The sequence below is a fragment of the Eriocheir sinensis genome, chromosome 21 (genome assembly GCF_024679095.1).
Source record: "Eriocheir sinensis breed Jianghai 21 chromosome 21, ASM2467909v1, whole genome shotgun sequence".
Lineage (NCBI taxonomy): Eukaryota > Metazoa > Arthropoda > Malacostraca > Decapoda > Varunidae > Eriocheir > Eriocheir sinensis.
Window position 1 is genome coordinate 6416992 of NC_066529.1, and position 17540 is coordinate 6434531.

A 17540-nucleotide genomic window follows, 5' to 3' on the forward strand; every position below is an offset into this window, starting at 1 on the left:
TTTCATGCACTTTATTCCCTTGTTGTCCAGTGTTCTGTTATAATATTACGAATCTTATCATCTCCTCCACTGCATGCATAGTGATATGAACACATGTACTAATAGTTGTATAATCACATATTGTCCTGCCTGGGGGTTGGGATGGCATGTTCCTCCCTTCTCCATTGTTGTTTACCTGCAACAATAAACTATCAATCAATCAGTCAATCATATTAAAGGCTACACATGTTTCTTGTATTACTGCAAATCACCTGCTGGTCGGGATGGCATTTTCCTCCCTTCTCCTTTGTTGTGTGCCTTTACAACAAGCAATAAAGCAAGCAATACAGCAAATTTTCCTTTAGTTCTCCTTTCCTTGATCGAGCCTGAGGGGAGGGAGTGCTGTCGTCTGCTTCAAACATAGACCTGCTAGGCTGGAGGTAAACAAAGCCATGTGTCCCTTGTTTTGTGGCACTGAGGGGGACATGTCAGGTGTCTAGTGAAGGGCACGCGGCGTTAGAATAAGATGAAGCCGGGAATGTAATGAGAAAGGCAGTAAGGTGCAAGCAAAGAGGCGTCTGGATGATAGATATATGGGTGAGTCAAACCTGAAATAAATCTTATACCATCTTTCTTTTTTTTCACATCGTCCAGCGCATTATACGACCTATGTTGAAGATATTTAAAGCTGGAGGACGATACACGACGGTAGAGGGTCGATGCAGCTTAGCTTGAAGAGGCATTAGTGGGACTCGAGAGGACTCAAGGACCAGCGAGGGATGCAGCGAGCAGCCTCCAGAGCCTGCACTGTGCCCCTGTGAAGCAAAGGCAGCCAGATACTGCTCTGTCTCAAACGTGAAAGAAGATAATATATAGCAGCTGCTGCGTCTCCCATAAGGACACTGGTAAATAATTGGTGTGACTGCACTAGAGCAACAGTAATCCTTCCCTTACACAACATTTGATTTCAGCAGAACTGAGTGATCTTTTTCAAACATATATGCTATATATTCATATCTGGGTAATTTAAGATGATTATTCAAGTGATGATAGTTGTTATAACTAGAAATAGTCAGGAAGATGATGGAATGAAATTGATGGTAGATTACTATCCATTCTGATGATAAATTGCATGCTATCCTTCACTGCAATAGGTTACATATTTTATATAAAATGTTACTATTTTAGCAATGATAGGTTACTATCCAGTAGTATCCATTAGGTTAAGGTGGGGTTGTGTTGGTTTGTAAAGATTTCAAAGCTGAGACAACTCCAGACGATGTATTCTGTGGTGCTTGTTATTCATTGTAATAGCAAATATCCACAGCATGAAGAAATGTCCAGAATGGCACCCATATCACCAGTGGGGAAAGAAAACTGGCATTCTTATTTGAAGTAGGTTAAACTAATACCCATTTCCATAGGAATATTTTTGTGATGCTTCATTTTTTAACACTATTCAAAGTGCACTGAACTAATCAAATTGTTGAGCTATCTCTAAAATAATATCTACATACATCCCTGCATGTCGTTAACCTTTGAACCCTTGGTGATGGGTAAATAGTTGTTAGCTTTCAACAGGACTTAAATTTCAGGGTCCTGCCCTTGTCACACCCTATAGTCTGACACAAATATGAAGTCAGTTTGGGTGAGGCCTGAGCCTCTCCACAGCACTGCCGTATTACTCTCAAAGCATTACTTTCTCTCATATATAAGCTATTTACTATTTGATATTGTGCATATAATATTCTGTATCTATCTATCTATATCTCCGATGCCATGCTCCCTCACGGGAACTTCCCTTCAGGGGGTGGCCACAACAGAACTGTCTCCCTCTCTCCTTGTTCTGGCACTCCCTCTCAGCACACTCAGTCCTGCTACTTCCAACTCACTCACTCGAATACTTGCTCACCCTATTGATCCTCTTCACAGGTAGTCTTCCCCTGACACCCCCTCCTTCAATCCTTCCCTCATACACTCTTTTTCACAAATTCATTTTCATTCATTCTCATCACATGTCCGAACCATCTCAGCATACCACACTTCACCCATAGCACGTGACATTTTTGGTTTCTAACGTTGTCAGAAATAAAGACACCATGCCACTTCCTCCCTCATTTCCATGCTCGATGACAGCTACTCTGACAGCTGTCCATACCCAGGGGCGTTCCTAGACATTTCACAATGAGCCAAGCAGCTGCGGGGTTTAGTGGGTGCGGAAAATTTTTAGAATATGAGCAATCAATTGCCTTAGATTCCTAGGTCTATAATGGTCTCCATGAGTGGAAGGGCCCTGAAGAGCCCTATTTCTTTGACAACATTTTGTTACATTTTGTTTACAAAATTGAAAATTAGTGAGACCCAAATTTGTCTTCCAAATATAAATGGGGCCCTTGACCATTTTGGGCCACTGAATTTAGCTTGTCCTCCTGCCATAGCAGCAATGGTTAATTCGCATTTACTGTCCATACCCCTAAGGATAAATCTGGCAGAGCTGTGGCCCCAAATGGATCCCACTTAATCTGACTTTATGGCTGAGTCTGACTATAACATTACCCAAATGGCTGACTCCTTCCCTCCCCCCCTCAAAAACTATATGTGCCAAAACCCAACCCAAAATTTTAACCTTAATTAAACCAACTAAATACAGTAATATAATCCCTTTAATATTTCAAACACTCTTAATTGTTTCAGTATTTTCCTCAAAGTATCATAGCAATAAAAGATTAATTAAAGTATATTATATTTTCTACAGAGTATCATAAGAGGATGAAACCAAGTACGATATCAGACATGGATAAGGAAGAAGAGGAAGAAGAAGAAGAAGAAGAAGGAGAAGAAGGGGAAGAAGGAGAAGAAGAAGAAGAAGAAGAAGAAGAAGAAGAAGAAGAAGAAGAAGATGAAGAAGAAGAAGAAGAAAGACATTGCAAAGAAGAAGCTGCTTCAAGTGAAGAAAACACTGAAAACTCAGACAAAGAAATTGATGTTGAAGTACTCAAAGAAAATTCTGAAAACAGCACGACAGAAGTGGGAAATGAGTCCACTGGAGTTAAACCAAGAAGCATTATGGACACTGTGAATGACTACCTGGAGAGCATATTCTCAACAGAAGAGGAACACGATGAAGAGGTTAGCTGACTATAGTACTCCTGGACACTGTTCTCTCCATTTTATTACTTGGAGTGTAGATTGGCACTTGATATTATGAGATGGAATAAATTGTAATATGTGTCATTACTTACAATAATATGAATAATGTATAAAATAGTGTGAAAATATGGACTGTGAACATTCATTCCTTTGGGGACCTCAGAAGTGCTTGATTTTCTTGAACTGTGACAACTTGAAAAGCAATAACTAATTCCCTCTCCTCTCACTGTTGTAACTTTCACCTACAGTTGTTGTTTTTTTTCAGTTCTTGTAGTATTTTTTTTTACCTGAATATTATGATGTCAATCTTTCTTTCATAGTTGCATTTATACTCCTCTATTTTAATTTTCACACACACACACACACACACACACACACACACACACACACACACACACACACACACACACACAGACACGTGCATGCTCATGCATTAAAAAATAGTAATGGTATACTTTATCTTACTCCGCTTTTTTCATGTATTAGGTATATGGTCCCCATGTAATCATACACTCATAGATTTTGCTCTATCTTCCTTATGCAGCTACAATATATGCCCCAAACTTTACCTTTCCCTTTACCTTCCATTTTTTGAAAATGTGTAGCTCTAATAATGCAGGTGGTTGTTCAGGATTGGTCTCCAACTATTTTTACCTGGAACACTCTTTTGAATTGTCACCTTGTCTCTGTGGTTCATTGTTTCACTGGTGATGAAAATGATTGATTTCCTCTTTCCAAATCATATCCAAATGTTATAATGCTATAGGGGTCCACTTTGTGTGTGGTATTTTAACTATAATTATTTGTGATTGAAGACATACAGACATATCATGAAAAGAAATGACGGGTATGTGGAAAGAATAGTAATAGACATGGAAGTGCATAGGAGAAGGAAGAGAAAAGGACCAGTCTCATTAGTTAAACTGTGTTAAGAGAGATCAACGAGAGTAGGGGCTTGTAGAAGACAAAGTTCAGAGCCGGGACATATGGATGGACTCAAATACAGCAACCCATTATGGAGATGGATAAACTTGTCAGGCCAAAGAAGTTTGTTTTAATCGACATTTCTTGGGTAATTCTGAAAAGTTTATTCCTCGTCAGATTGAGGAGGAGCTCACAGCCATGTACTGTCTGCTATGGAGGATCCTGAGTGCCACTGTGGGCATCATTGTCATAGTGGTCACCCTCACCAAGTACCCACAGTACCTTAATACTCTGCTCGAAAACAAACTTTGGTTTTCAAATATTAAGGTAAGTTTCATAGTACCTTTTTCTATTAAAGGGCATGTTTGCCAATTCATGCACACTCTTACAGTTAATACTTATATCATGAATTAAGCTATTCAAGAGGAGCTATTTAAGAGGAGCATGTGGTGTGTCAAGATGGGATGGAGAAAGTAATGAATAATGAGTGTAAAAGTTATAGTTAGGGCCTTCCACTCCTGCCAGATGCTAAGGGTGTCCTGCCACCGGAAGCAGATTGTCTATCTTTGTAAAGGGGAGAGGGGTTGAGACTTAAGTTAATATTGCTCTTGCAACACATGAGAAATTGATCTATCTCAGAAAGGGGAAATAAACTTCCCATTGCCAGAGATCAAATCTGGGACCAGCAAGATGGGGAGCCACCACTTTAACCAGCAGCCATAAGGGATACTGTTTTACCAAATGGGCCATGCTTGACTTAACATGTTTGGCAGGTCACTACAACAGCAAGGGGAGTAAATTGGCAGGCTAGAGACTGAATGCACAGAGAAGAAGTGCCAGAACACAGAAAAGTATAGAATTCTGCCATTGTCACCCTCTATAGAGAAGTTTCTGAGGGGGAACAAGGTGATGGATATATTGATAGAAACTCATACTGAGAAAAAGAAATGTCATGGAAAATTAATCATACATGTAATCCCCAAAGATGTGCAGCTTTGATAGTTGTTCTTTTTAAATCTCAGCTTAGTCTTTTCTTGATATGAGTACTTTAGTCCATTCCAGCAACTGACAAAAACAATACTCAAAATATGGCAACAACTTTGGCAGTGTTGTTCCTTTAGAGTATGTTATAACACTTCTTGTAATTTTGACTGCAGGGAATAAATAACAGAATGAAAATACTTCACCAATACAGAGTTTGTAGACAACAACTGAAAATTTAACAACGAAAAACTGCACACTTCATTCTGTCACAATAAGCGAGTTAGAAGTAAACGAATGAAAATGTTGCCTTAGGGTGAGCATCATTCTGTCAGGGCTGCTGGAATGAACTTTGATCGGAGTGGTGCATTGGAGTTGGCAAACATGCCCCAACTCACCATGAATATTTTTCTTAGATATTTTCACAAACTGTAATTAAAATCTGCTGAGTCATATATGAATTAAAACATTGCTTTGACTTTGCAGATTATGACAGGAGTGTGAGTAGTAAAAAGTAAAGGGAACAGTAAAATTGTTTTCTTCAAGAGTAATGAGAGATCAGTATTGTTATTTCAGGAAGTTGAACGAGAAATATCTTTCCGCACAGAACAAGGTCTGTACTACTCTTACTTCAAGCAGCTGATCAGCGCTCCAACTTGGATGGAGGTGAGTTATTGGAGACACAAAAAAATGCCGCCCTTTCTCTTTTTCATGCACGGTTACACAGAGAGCTTCAAGGTTTGGTGAATCATTCTCCTCACCAGTATTCTTCTGAAAACTAATTTCCTCCTTCATATTACTTGTGATTTTGCTATTTTCATGGTCCTTGCCAATGCCCAGTCTTCTCTAGGTTGTTTTTCATCCTTCTTCCATTTTTACATTTTGTCCCTGGTAAAGTTAGAGATTTCATCAGACATGCAAATGTAATAAAAAGATGAAATGTGTGACATGATATAACTGGCCTAAGTTTGGGTATAATGAACATTTTCCCCAAACAGGCTGAAAGACAAGGTGGGCAGCTTTGTGGCACCTGCCAATTATTCTTCAGTATAAGCAATGTGTGTTAGTATGTAGGATATAAAACTAATATGTAGATGTTTTGTGTACTGCATAAAGGGTTTTCCTAAATATTACCCCCATCATTTCTTTTTCTAGGGGTATCGTCAGTTGCTTCAAGATAATGCAACAGAGCATGGCCGCACCATTAATATAATTCACCGGTTCAATATTCTACCAGAAATGATCATCAGTTATTTGTACAGGTCAGTTGGGACATTAGTACTCAAAAATGCAATCATATGTATTCAGAATTTTTTATATAAATGTGATGATATCTGATCATCTTCAGCTATTACTAGTCCATGAAAAAAAAAAGGTCTTTCCTTAAGTTCTTCACATTTCTCTGTCAGATGTTAGTGTAATCCACTCTTCTCTTGCAAATGTTCTAATTTCATCTCTCCACTTGGTCCTTTGTTTACCCTAGCTTATACAGTTTCTGTGTTACCAGTCTGTTATTTTGGTTGTCCATTTTGTATCAGTTCTACACATGATACGATCTTCCCAAGTCCATTTCTTCTTAATTGTTACTAATATGTTTTCAACCTTTGTCTCCATGTTATGCCCACATTTTCTCTATCCATTCCTCTTTGTGCACTTCCTAAAGGTTGATCAATAGTTTCTACTCCTTACCATACAAGATACAGTATTCCTAGAGGGGCACAGCTTTTTATATCTTTGGTGTATAAAATGCTGTGTGTGTTTTGAGGAAGCAAATGTTTTTTCCAATGTCACTTTTCAAACCTACTTAGGCCTACCTTTGCCCCTTCTAACCTCTTTACCTGTGTATAAATACAGGGTACAGTTGATCCTTGCCATACGCAGCTCTGCCATTGGCAAGTTCATGTACTCATAAATATTTGAGAGAAATTGATGAAAAAAATCACAGCAGGATGTTTTCTTTCCAGGTGGTTGTCTCCTGAAACAGCTCCAAGCATGTTCTATGTGTCAAATGTGTTTTATTTACATGGTGTATATGGAGCTACACTATACATAACTGCTTGGCTTCTGAGTGACTCTGTGTTTGCTGGGATGATAGCAGTAACCCTCTTCATTGTCCACAGGTACAGTACAGTAAGAGCTGCATGTAATATTAAGTTACAAGTGTCTTGATATAAGCTGAAGCAGCATTCTTGAACACACTGAGTATCATAGGTTACTCGCTTTTCTATGAAAGCAGTTAATCACAATGTAATAATTTCATTCATTACAGGGTTGATGCCACACGAGTCAACTATGCCATTCCATTAAGAGAAAGTTTTGCTGTTCCTGTCTTGTTTCTTCAGTTACTTTTCACATGCATGTACATCAGATCACAGAACTGGCAGGTTAGTGCTGTTCAACTTATTTTTTGTTCATTTTTATATGTATAGTAAAAAATTGCATATAGTTTCATTGTGTACTTCAATGTTTATACAGGTAACTCTCGATTTACGCGAGTATTGTGTCCTTGAAGAGGTCGCATAAATCAAAAACAATGTAAATCAAACAAGAGGAAGGTTTCTATCGAAAAATAAATATTCACTTCATTCAGTGGAGAGAGAGAGAGAGAGAGAGAGAGAGAGAGAGAGAATATCCATATCACCGAGATATCCACTCAGGCACTCACTCTCAGCCTCACTCGTGTGAGGAAGAAATGAGGGACACCATGAGCGACTGGCTAGTATTGGCCCCGGTACCGAGCAGTCTGGTACCGGTACTGTACCGTATAGCTGGTACCATTAGTACCGATACTGGTACCGATACCTGCCCACCCCTATTGTTGAGTAGCGTGGCAGCATGGGTACTGTATTGTTGTTCAAGTGGCGCGCGGGAAGAACTGAGCTCAGCTATGTGGCCGCGGTGCCGTGTGAGTCCAGTTGCGTGAGACATCTGGTGGCCACTTCATAAGATATCGCGTATATGTGAAAAAACGTGTAAATTAAACATTTATTTGGATTTTGGACCCCGCGTTATTTCAAAAACGCGTTAACCAAACTCGCGTAAATCGAGAGTTACCTGTACTTCGACCAAAAGCTAAACTGATTCCTAATCATATTTCATTTTCCAGAAACTCAAGCTGGGAATAATCATGTTGCTAACAGTGATATTCCTATTGAGTTGGCAGTTTGCTCCATTTGTTCTTCTCTGCCAACTTTTTTGTTTAATGATTCTTAGCAGGTTTCTGCTACTTCCATCATTTAAGGTAAGACATATTTATATGCTTCATGAAGACCACCTTTCATTTTAAGTGAATAATTTGGCACCCTTAACCTAATTATTGGCATCTCTCTAAATACAGTTGGGTTACATTCATCAAAAATTGATCATAAATTGGTCTCTCATGCACTGGTAGCATTATAAGCTGGATTTAATTAGGATATGTCCCTAACTTTCCTAATAGTAATGAAATTTCAAACTTAAAATAGTCCTAAAGAAACTGATGAGTTTTTCTTTGCAATGATTATGTAATCAAATATATTGTTCCATGTTGTTTACACCTTGACTCTAACAGTGACACTTCAAAATGTTCGGCATCCTTTGCTTTCTGGCTTGGACGCTGGCAAATTCACTTCCACCACACTTAATGCCATTTTTGCTGAGACAAAATAACAAAACACAGATTGAACACAAACACTTTGCAGACAGGGATACACAGGAAAGACATATGGATTAGTTTGACTACAGACAGAGATTGTACATACCATGGGTAGGGAGTACCCTCCCCTGTGTGGTGTTGTATCATACGATTGCACCACTGATGTGCAACCTAATGATCATGTGATCGTACCACCTCAGTCAATTGTTAGGGGATCTTTATAGATTTTTGGTAGGAAAAGTTCATGATCAGGGGAGGCGGTGCCAGCGTCTTGTCTAGGAGCTCCAGGAGGGATGTGGGTTTGAATCCTGGCCACCGCACAGCTGGGATTTTTCAGTCACTACCGAGTGGCCTAAGACTACCCACATGCTCCCCTGAAAACCACCTATCAACCCAGACTCTAGATTACCTCTCCAAAGAGAGGCTCAAAGATGAGCTCCGGGGGGCAGCATGAGCCAAAACAAGAAGGCGCCACTATAAACACTCGCCTGAGCCAGAACGGGCTGGGCCGACCATCAGTCCCCACCAGACAAAAAGCCTAACGACGCAAAAAAAAAAAAATAATAATAATAATAATATTATTATAAGCAATTGATCATATTGCAATGGTTGCTTGTATTGCCTGGAAGATCTTAAAGTACTTTGTGAATTTTTATTTCATTCTTGTCAGATCTTAAATTTTATTGTAATTTTCTTTTATGAATATTCTTGTCACTTTGTGATTTTGGAAGTGTAGTGAAGAGTTTTACTACAAGTAAGTCATAGCAAATCAAGTTATTGTCAATAGCAACAACTTAGACAAAAATAAATGCTCACAATATGGCAACATTTTCATGACATTGCTCCTTTTGGCTTTTATTACACATTCTCTAATATGTTTTCACCCAAAAGAGAAAAAGGCAACCACATATGTACATATATATACATATCACAAGCTTGTTGTAATTATATGATGATTGCCAAAATATTAATCACACAGCTTCTCATTTCATTCTGTCATGTTGAATATATGAAACTAAAGGACCAAAGCTGTTTTTCTACAGCTGCTAGAACTGAGTAAAGTTGAGGTGCCCTTGTACAGGTGAGTGTGATGGTGGCCCTGGTGGGCATCAGTCTGGTGGTCACCTGTATTGTTCAGAAGAGTCCGCCCCTCCTGGTGTCCTCCCCAGCAATGTCCATGGTGGTGCCTGCCTTTGTCATCAGTGCCACACCTTCAGATGGCAGCCTAGGAGGCTTTTTGAGATTTACAATTGCTGCAGCTGAGATGTCCTTGGTTCTTCTGGCCACCATCCTCATTAGTGGTGCTATAAAAGTAAGGCTTATTTTTTTCTTTTAAAATCAGTTAGTAAAATGTCACTAAAATACAACATATCAAGACCCAAGTCTTTGTAGCAGTATTCTTCTTGTGTTTGCTCCTGTATCAAATTATTCAACAGATTTTAGTACTGTTTCACTTCAGTTGTTTAGTTATTTCCATTGTTTTCATTGCTGTTCAAAACAAAATGCCATTTCAGATTTTTATGAACATAGACGCAGATTCTCACGTTTACCAACTTCTCCTCTCCAAACTTCAAATGGGAGATCCACGAGACTTTGACTCCCAGCTCTACATGTGCACTGAGGCCTTTGACTACATGGACCTAGAGACAGTGAGCAGACTGTGTGAGAGTGGACTCCTTGTTGTCTATGGCACTGGGATCATCATATACTGTATATCTACTCTGAGATTGTTCCTTAGCAATGCCTCAGTAGTAGCAGAGAATTCAGAGACAGAGAAATTCTTTAAAAGTATTCATGAAATGGATTTCCAAGCTTCTAATATTGCTTCAGAAATGTATTTATACAATCAGTATGGAAGATTAGAAGAAGCAACAAAAATTATTGACCAGAACAAGGAGGCATTTTCAAATATGACATATGAAGAGGAGGCTGATGGCTTACATATAAGAAGTAAAGATGCTGTAGCACAGAGTGGCTGTGACAGCTCTCCTCACTCCCTCACAGAACAGGTCATACAAGGAAGGCCTGACCTAGTGTTCTATGTAGGTAAGCATGATGCTCCATTTAACTTTTGTTTAGTCTTAAAAGAGCTGGGATTAGGCTGGCATTTGTGAATGAAGATTAGTAATCTCATAGCAACTTTGAACGCTTCTCATTTCTTCCCAAATATGGCATTTTTTTTGCATCAGGTATTTTACACATGCACATACACACACACACTAAGATGGTACCAGAACTTAGAGATCAGACATATGAGGAGAGACTCAATAGCATGGGGCTCACAACCCTGGAGAGAAGAAGAGAAAGAGGAGACCTGATAGCGGTGTACAGGGTGGTGAGCGGAGTGGAGTGTGGAATGAGAGAGAAACGAGAGGACATTGAAAGAAGTTGAGGGTGACCAAGTGTTGGCGAGATGTGAAAAAGTTTAGCTTCCCAAACAGAAGCATTGAGCTATGGAACAGGCTAGAGGAGGAGGTGGTTTGTGCAAGAAACATTTATGATTTTAAGGAATAGTTGGACAAGAGCAGATATGGAGACGGGACAGCGCGAGCGTAGCTCTTTTCCCGTATGTCACAACTTGGTAAATACACACACACACACACACACACACACACACACACACACACACACACACACGTACACACAACAGTATGGTCACCGAATACAAAGTTGAATATAAGGAAAGTAGAGAGGATTCAGAGGGCAGCAACAAATTGGTTCCAGAACACAAAGACTTAACTTATGAAGAGAGATTGAAGTGGTTGAACTTACCGACATTGGAACAGAGGAGAGAGAGGAGATTTGATTGCGGTGTTTAGGGTGCATTCCCATTGTGCAGATGCCAGTCCTGCAGTGAATATCATGTCAGCCAGTCACCTGCCTTACTGAAGTTCACATCTTGCTCAGGCTGATAAGATTCTTTCCTGACAAGGTTACTGTCTCCCCTTTAGGAATCATGATGGTGGTGTGTGGTTAGTGAGGTTCCATCTGTACCCATAAATCAGTTAATCATGAGTCTAGCCTATAATCAGTGCTTGGGTGAATGATACCCACCTGCCCACACATGTATGCACACACACACACATGCACAAGTATATAGTCACATATCAAATTACACTACCTTCACCAACAGCAATGTCTGTGATCTGGACTGTCTTGGCTGCACTCATCCTGCGCCTGAAGGTCCTGTGGATGCCCACTGTGTGTGTCATTGCTGGGGTGGTGATGGCTGACAGCCGGGTGTGTCTGGCTCTCACTCAGCTGCCAGGGATGCGGGCCGTGCGCTTTCCACACTGGTTTCCTGGAGGCCTTAAAATCGTCATTGCCTCAAGCTACCTTGTTTATCTTGCACACAATGTAAGTTGCTTATATTGAAAATTTGCCATATATAATAATGAATGATAATAATAAACATACTAGTGCTTATTTCTCCAAAGCACCATTTCTTCAGAAGAATTCATTAGCACTTGACAAAACACCTTACCTAATACAGTAGTCAGTCCCACAATTTAATTACGTGAAATATTGATCATGGCAGTAACAGTGACATAAATTAAACTGTTGTCATTCACTGTATCAACTCCTATCTAGATCATGCCTTTTCTCAAAATGAATGGTCTCAAGTACTTCATCAAAGTTAGCACTCAAATAATGAAGATAAGTAACTGGAGTGTGCTGTGGTCATGGGAACTCACTTCATTGATGATTCTATTATTTCATTCTCTTGGAAATTATTAGCAACAAAGTTTGAATGTTGATCTGCTTATTGAGGTGTAAAGGCTTAATATTTATCATTGTCTCTATCATCATCATCATCATCATAGGCAGCATTATCATCATAGGTATCATCAGAGCCCTGTTTTCCACATCAAGAGGGTTGATACTGAGCCTCAAGAAATGGGTAAACATTTAATGTCAAATTGGGTAAGGAAGGTCCACACAGCACAATTAAGCAATTGAAAGACTGTTACCATAGATAATTTCTCTGAGTATAATGACATTGCTGACACCATGTAATGCCCCTGTGTTATCGAAAGTGTGACATCAGACTGACTTGTAGAAAAGCAGTTCCAAGGTGTATACTATTAACCCGTAAACTGTGACAGGGGGTGGCGAGGCATACAAGGCCTGTGCGGGAACATAGCAAAAAGAAAAAGAAAAAATGAGTATTGCCAAATTGGTTGAAATGTACCTAAATGTTTTTTAGATAGAATCCCGCATTCTACCGTATATAATTCAGTATTCATAAACAATGTGTCTTGAAGTGTTGCGGTCAGAAGTTGTAAGTTTGGCATGAGCGTCAGTGAGCCAATGCAGCAGTGCAGGGTGCGTGGCAGTGTTGCCACCAGATGAAGCTAAAATTTCCTAGATGACTCTACTAAAAGCTCCTAGTTTACTGAAAAAACAGGCCCCTGCATTTCCATTACAATACAATATGAGTAAGAGACCTTCTTAGACTGAGAACCAAGTGGCTGGGAAGCTCAGTTTACCAGGCTAGCTTGGAATGCAGCCTACCTATCTCCCTGTAATCATGACTGTAACTTTCTTTATGAACCATTAATTACAAGTTTTGATCATTACATAATTTCCTCACATTAACTTGTAATTAAGTTAATATACCTAAAATCTTCCAAGACTTCTAGCTAGAAGCAAAAAAAAAAACTGATGTAAAAAGCCCAGTTGTGGCAACTGGTGCGTAGTGTGAGGTGCTATCGAGAGATGACATGTTGTGCTGCATGTCACTCAACTTCCAAGCAATGGCACAGTTTTTGTACATATTTGAATATCATGCCTTCCGTGAGGTTTGCCGTACACTTCCAGCAAAGTCTCAATAGAGGTTTGCCACAATTTGTGGGTTAAACAAAGCTTTATATGCACGGTATTGTATATTCATGTAAATGATGATCTGTAAATGTCAAACTTACAAGGCTATGATATTTTCAACTGAGGAATAAATTAAGGCCATAGATATGTAATATATACACAAAATTCAGTGCTTATGTATGACCTCTGTTTTTCCCAAACTTAAAATTGAATGCTTTTTTTTCCCCAGTTCTGGAGCCAATTTTCCTCTGAAATCTGGCCTGAAGAAATGTATGAGTTTTGGGATCCTGACACAGTGGAGCTGATGGAATGGATCCAGTCACACACCCCACCCACAGCCGTGTTTGCCGGGTCCATGCAGCTGCTGGCGGGTGTGAAGCTGTGCACTGGCCGTCACATCACCAACCACCCTCACTATGAAGACTCTTGGCTCAGACGCCGCACCCATCAGGTAGAGACACTCATCATAGTCTTTCAGAAAGGTCAATCACACTGGATGTTCATTTTTCATCATCTGCACCATTATAGCCATCATAACCTATCCATGTGTCTTTGCCTGAAAAGCTTATGCTTATATAAAGGCTGGCCTCTAACGACATGTACATCAACATATGTAACTGCACCTAATAGGCTATTAATAAATGTTTCAAATGTTTCATCTATCTACTCCATTGCTCAGATGTCACACATATTAGGTTCACACAGTCCTGAAAAGGTTAGTAACATGGGATATTTACTTTTATTACTATCATCATTATAATCATTAGGACATATTTCTATCTATTCATAGATCTAGTGCCCTGTTCTAAACCCACTCTAAGAGAGTGACAGTGACAAAAAATACCCTTCTTTTTGGTCATATACCATTTTTTTACATCATGAACTCCCCTCTTCCATCTCATGTATTCCTCGGCTGGTCATGGTTGGTAAAACTACTACTTCTCAGTGTCCTCTTTACTTCCAGTATCACATCTCCTATCAAGATTTTCTTGAGTGAATATTACCTGCTTCCCCTTCACTGCTATCTCCCTCAAATCTCCCCATATTTCTTCATGCTTAGATGGAACAATTTGTAGTTATTTAGGTTCCTCAATCATCTCCCCTCCCAAAACTGTCTCACTCTTTACACACATTTTACTTAAAGGAAGTTGCAGTAGTGATGTGAAAAAAGGAGTCTTTAAATTGAAAGAACAGGAGACTTTTTCTGTGACCACCCTTCAGTGTGAGTGCTCCAAAGAGATAGAGCATTAGAGCTTCAACCGAGAGATAGGAAAATAAGATATTTTTGTGTAGAGGTAACAGTGGTGACTTCTTTTTTCTTGTCATAGGTGTACAAGGTCTATGGATGTGAGTCTCCAGAGACTGTTTACAATATCCTGAAGTCCATTGGTGCCACTCACATTATCCTGGAGGACAGCATCTGTTTGGCTCCTCCTGATCCCAAACACCCTCAGTGCAGACTGGTAGACATCATGGATCTTCATAGTGGTCATGTTAGTATCTTTCTGGTTTTGATTGTTGAAGTAAGAGCATTGTAGAAAACTGTGTTAAAGTGTTTATATTTCTCCTATATTGAAAGCATGCTTGTAGGAAGTGATGAAAATAGCATGTGACTTCAAATGTCTCTGGTTGGGGCACAGTAAAAGCATGCCCACAACCTCCCTTCTTACTACCTTCATAAAGCTCTCAATAAAATATCTGCCAAAATATAGTTTGGTTGAATCAGTTAGTTATATTATCATGCATACATCATTAGTTGTGACAATCATTGCCATAAGTAGGGTTGAATACTGAGGTAAATTCTGAATGCAGGGATTCATTTGACATTGTAGTAATGTTCAAGCCTAATAACACTGAATCTAGTTTTCTTACAAGTGTTTATTTCCTCCAGTTGCCAGAGGAAGGAGTGAAGAGCATCCCTGGACTACAGGTGCCCCAACACAGGCGGTTCTGTGATGCAGTGCGCCGTAGAACAAAGGAGTACAGCAAGTTTTTCTCCCTTATGATGAGCAACAAGACCTTCAGAGTTTACAGCTTGATAGGAACATAACAGTTGATAATAAATGGTGGAAAGAGCCATCTGGATTAGTTTTATGTAGCTATGTATATTCAAACATTTTAGTTATATGTAAAAACAGTATACCTGTTTGTTTTATGTATACTCTGCTTCTAAAAATGTATATTATTATATTTTGGTTGTACATTTATGAATAAGTTTTAGTTTCTTCACATTATGGGAAGACATGGTGGAAATATCATTCAAGTTGTATATTTTCAAATTTTATTCATAAACATTCTTATAACATTTAACTAACAAAAATATTTGGAGACCATACAGATAGTAGTAGTAAGTTTGCCCCCAAAAATAATAGAATATGTTCGTCATGGTTTGTGCGTAACATGGCATTGTCATTTTAGAGAAAATTATTTACTTCCTTGAGTACTCTTTGTCATGGAGCACAGATTTGTGGACTTGGCAATTTTCATTGAATTGTGATGTAATCATGGAAGATTCTTGTGTCCTCGTGTAATGAAGAAAATACCCTCATGATGCTGACTGACATGGGTTGCAAACATTCCATTGTATGCAGTTCACAGTAGCAACCCTCCACAAGAGCATGAATTCTAATACTATTAAGGTTTTAGCAACTTAAGTAGGTGGCTGCAGGAGATGCAGCTACCTTGACTCATAGTTATTATGGCACTCCTGATCTCATTCCTGTCTAGGTACCATCCAATTAGACTGTTGGTCTACAAACATATTTTGATGCTACTCATTATGGATTAATCTATTCTTACAACCACATGGAAGGGCTCCTGATCATTCTGGAGACAGAGTGGCACCTTACTCTGAAAAAAAAACATGAACTAGACTCTCTCAGGAAGGATGTTCCCAAATTGTAACATTACATCTTTGTCTTTGCAACTCTTAGGTCTGAACATTTTCTGCTTATCTTTCAGTAATCATAAATTTTGCAAGTACCAGCTTTCATCTTTATCTTCAGTCTTGTTGCAGACTCCTACAATTTCAGCAAGAGGGCTTTTTTCAATCTCAATATCTCTTGTGCCCTTTTCTATGAAGCATGAAAGTGCTGTATGGCAGTTATGAAATGTCTATCACTGGTTTCCTGTGTCATATACAATCAATTATGCCTTAGGCATACTCAGTAGTGATCATTCAGTCTGTACCAGTTTGTTTTTCACAATGGACATATGGGCCAACATTTTTGCCTGGCACAAACATTGTAAGCCAACATTTCAACTGTAATGGGTGGTGGAAAAACCCTCGAGAAGAAACCTTGAGAAGACGTCCAGTGTACCATCATTTCTACCACCATGTAACATTATGCATTTAGAAATTACTGTGCACATATGTAAATGCATTTAAATCATTGCATTAGAACATTACTTATCACATAATGAGCAGTCTAAATGTCTATGCAATACACTGATTTAAAAGCTAATCAATGAATAAAATGGCAGCTAAGATGATTTGCTCATTTTCAGAAAATGGGTGAGATGATAATTAAAGTATTCTAGTGAGCATCGTCCAAACAAAACTAGTAATTTATCAAAAATACTTTGTAAAGATTTTTTGTGTGCGTGTGTGTATGGAATTGTTGGATTACACTGATATATATTTTATTAGACAAGTTTTTTTTCCAGAAAAATACATTTTACCTTTTCTCAATCTGTAGAATGTATAATTACTGAACACACACCAGTTACCTGAGTATGATGACTAACTCACCAGGTAACTGTAACATGATGAGCCTGAGTGCCCCTTCTGACCAGTTATGGGCATACTGTTACTCTGTAGATGATGTCATAAAGCTCACTGGTCATTGGATAAAAATGTTAACAAATTATTTATCCAGAGTAAGACAGGTAACAGTATGACTATTTACTGGTGTGTTCTGAATTCCATACCTTAAATTTACTAAGTGATAATTATGTATTGATAACTGCATATAGTCAAATCTACATAATGTGTTGAAGGACATACTTCTGTATTTTTACAAACATTTATTAAAAATTGGTTACATGT

The 17540-nt window shown here is 38.9% G+C and overlaps 1 protein-coding gene across 4 annotated transcripts; it reads left to right on the forward strand.

Annotated features, from left to right (window-relative positions):
- The first annotated feature begins 254 nt into the window (after window positions 1-254).
- Window positions 255-17540, forward strand: LOC127001580 (probable C-mannosyltransferase DPY19L3). 4 transcript variants are annotated; one of them, XM_050866364.1, is made up of 15 exons: window positions 255-419; window positions 634-884; window positions 2735-3108; window positions 4231-4380; window positions 5611-5700; window positions 6190-6296; window positions 6999-7154; window positions 7304-7418; window positions 8141-8275; window positions 9750-9980; window positions 10183-10714; window positions 11802-12025; window positions 13722-13943; window positions 14821-14985; window positions 15384-17540. In XM_050866364.1, exons 3-15 carry the CDS (start codon window positions 2749-2751, stop codon window positions 15540-15542), a joined length of 2646 nt encoding a protein of 881 aa, XP_050722321.1. In that variant the 5' UTR covers window positions 255-419; window positions 634-884; window positions 2735-2748; the 3' UTR covers window positions 15543-17540. The 4 variants fall into 4 exon arrangements, with proteins under 4 accessions (XP_050722321.1, XP_050722319.1, XP_050722322.1 ...); XM_050866365.1 differs by lacking the exon at window positions 255-419 and adding an exon at window positions 434-534; XM_050866362.1 differs by lacking the exons at window positions 255-419; window positions 634-884 and adding an exon at window positions 429-576.

What these genes read in the sequence shown, in the direction of transcription:
- LOC127001580 (XM_050866362.1), top strand. An exon ending in ATCATCAGTTATTTGTACAG is followed by an intron (nt 6,297 to 6,998) that starts GTCAGTTGGGAC and finishes TTTTCTTTCCAG; the next exon opens with GTGGTTGTCTCCTGAAACAG. An exon ending in TGGATCTTCATAGTGGTCAT is followed by an intron (nt 14,986 to 15,383) that starts GTTAGTATCTTT and finishes TATTTCCTCCAG; the next exon opens with TTGCCAGAGGAAGGAGTGAA.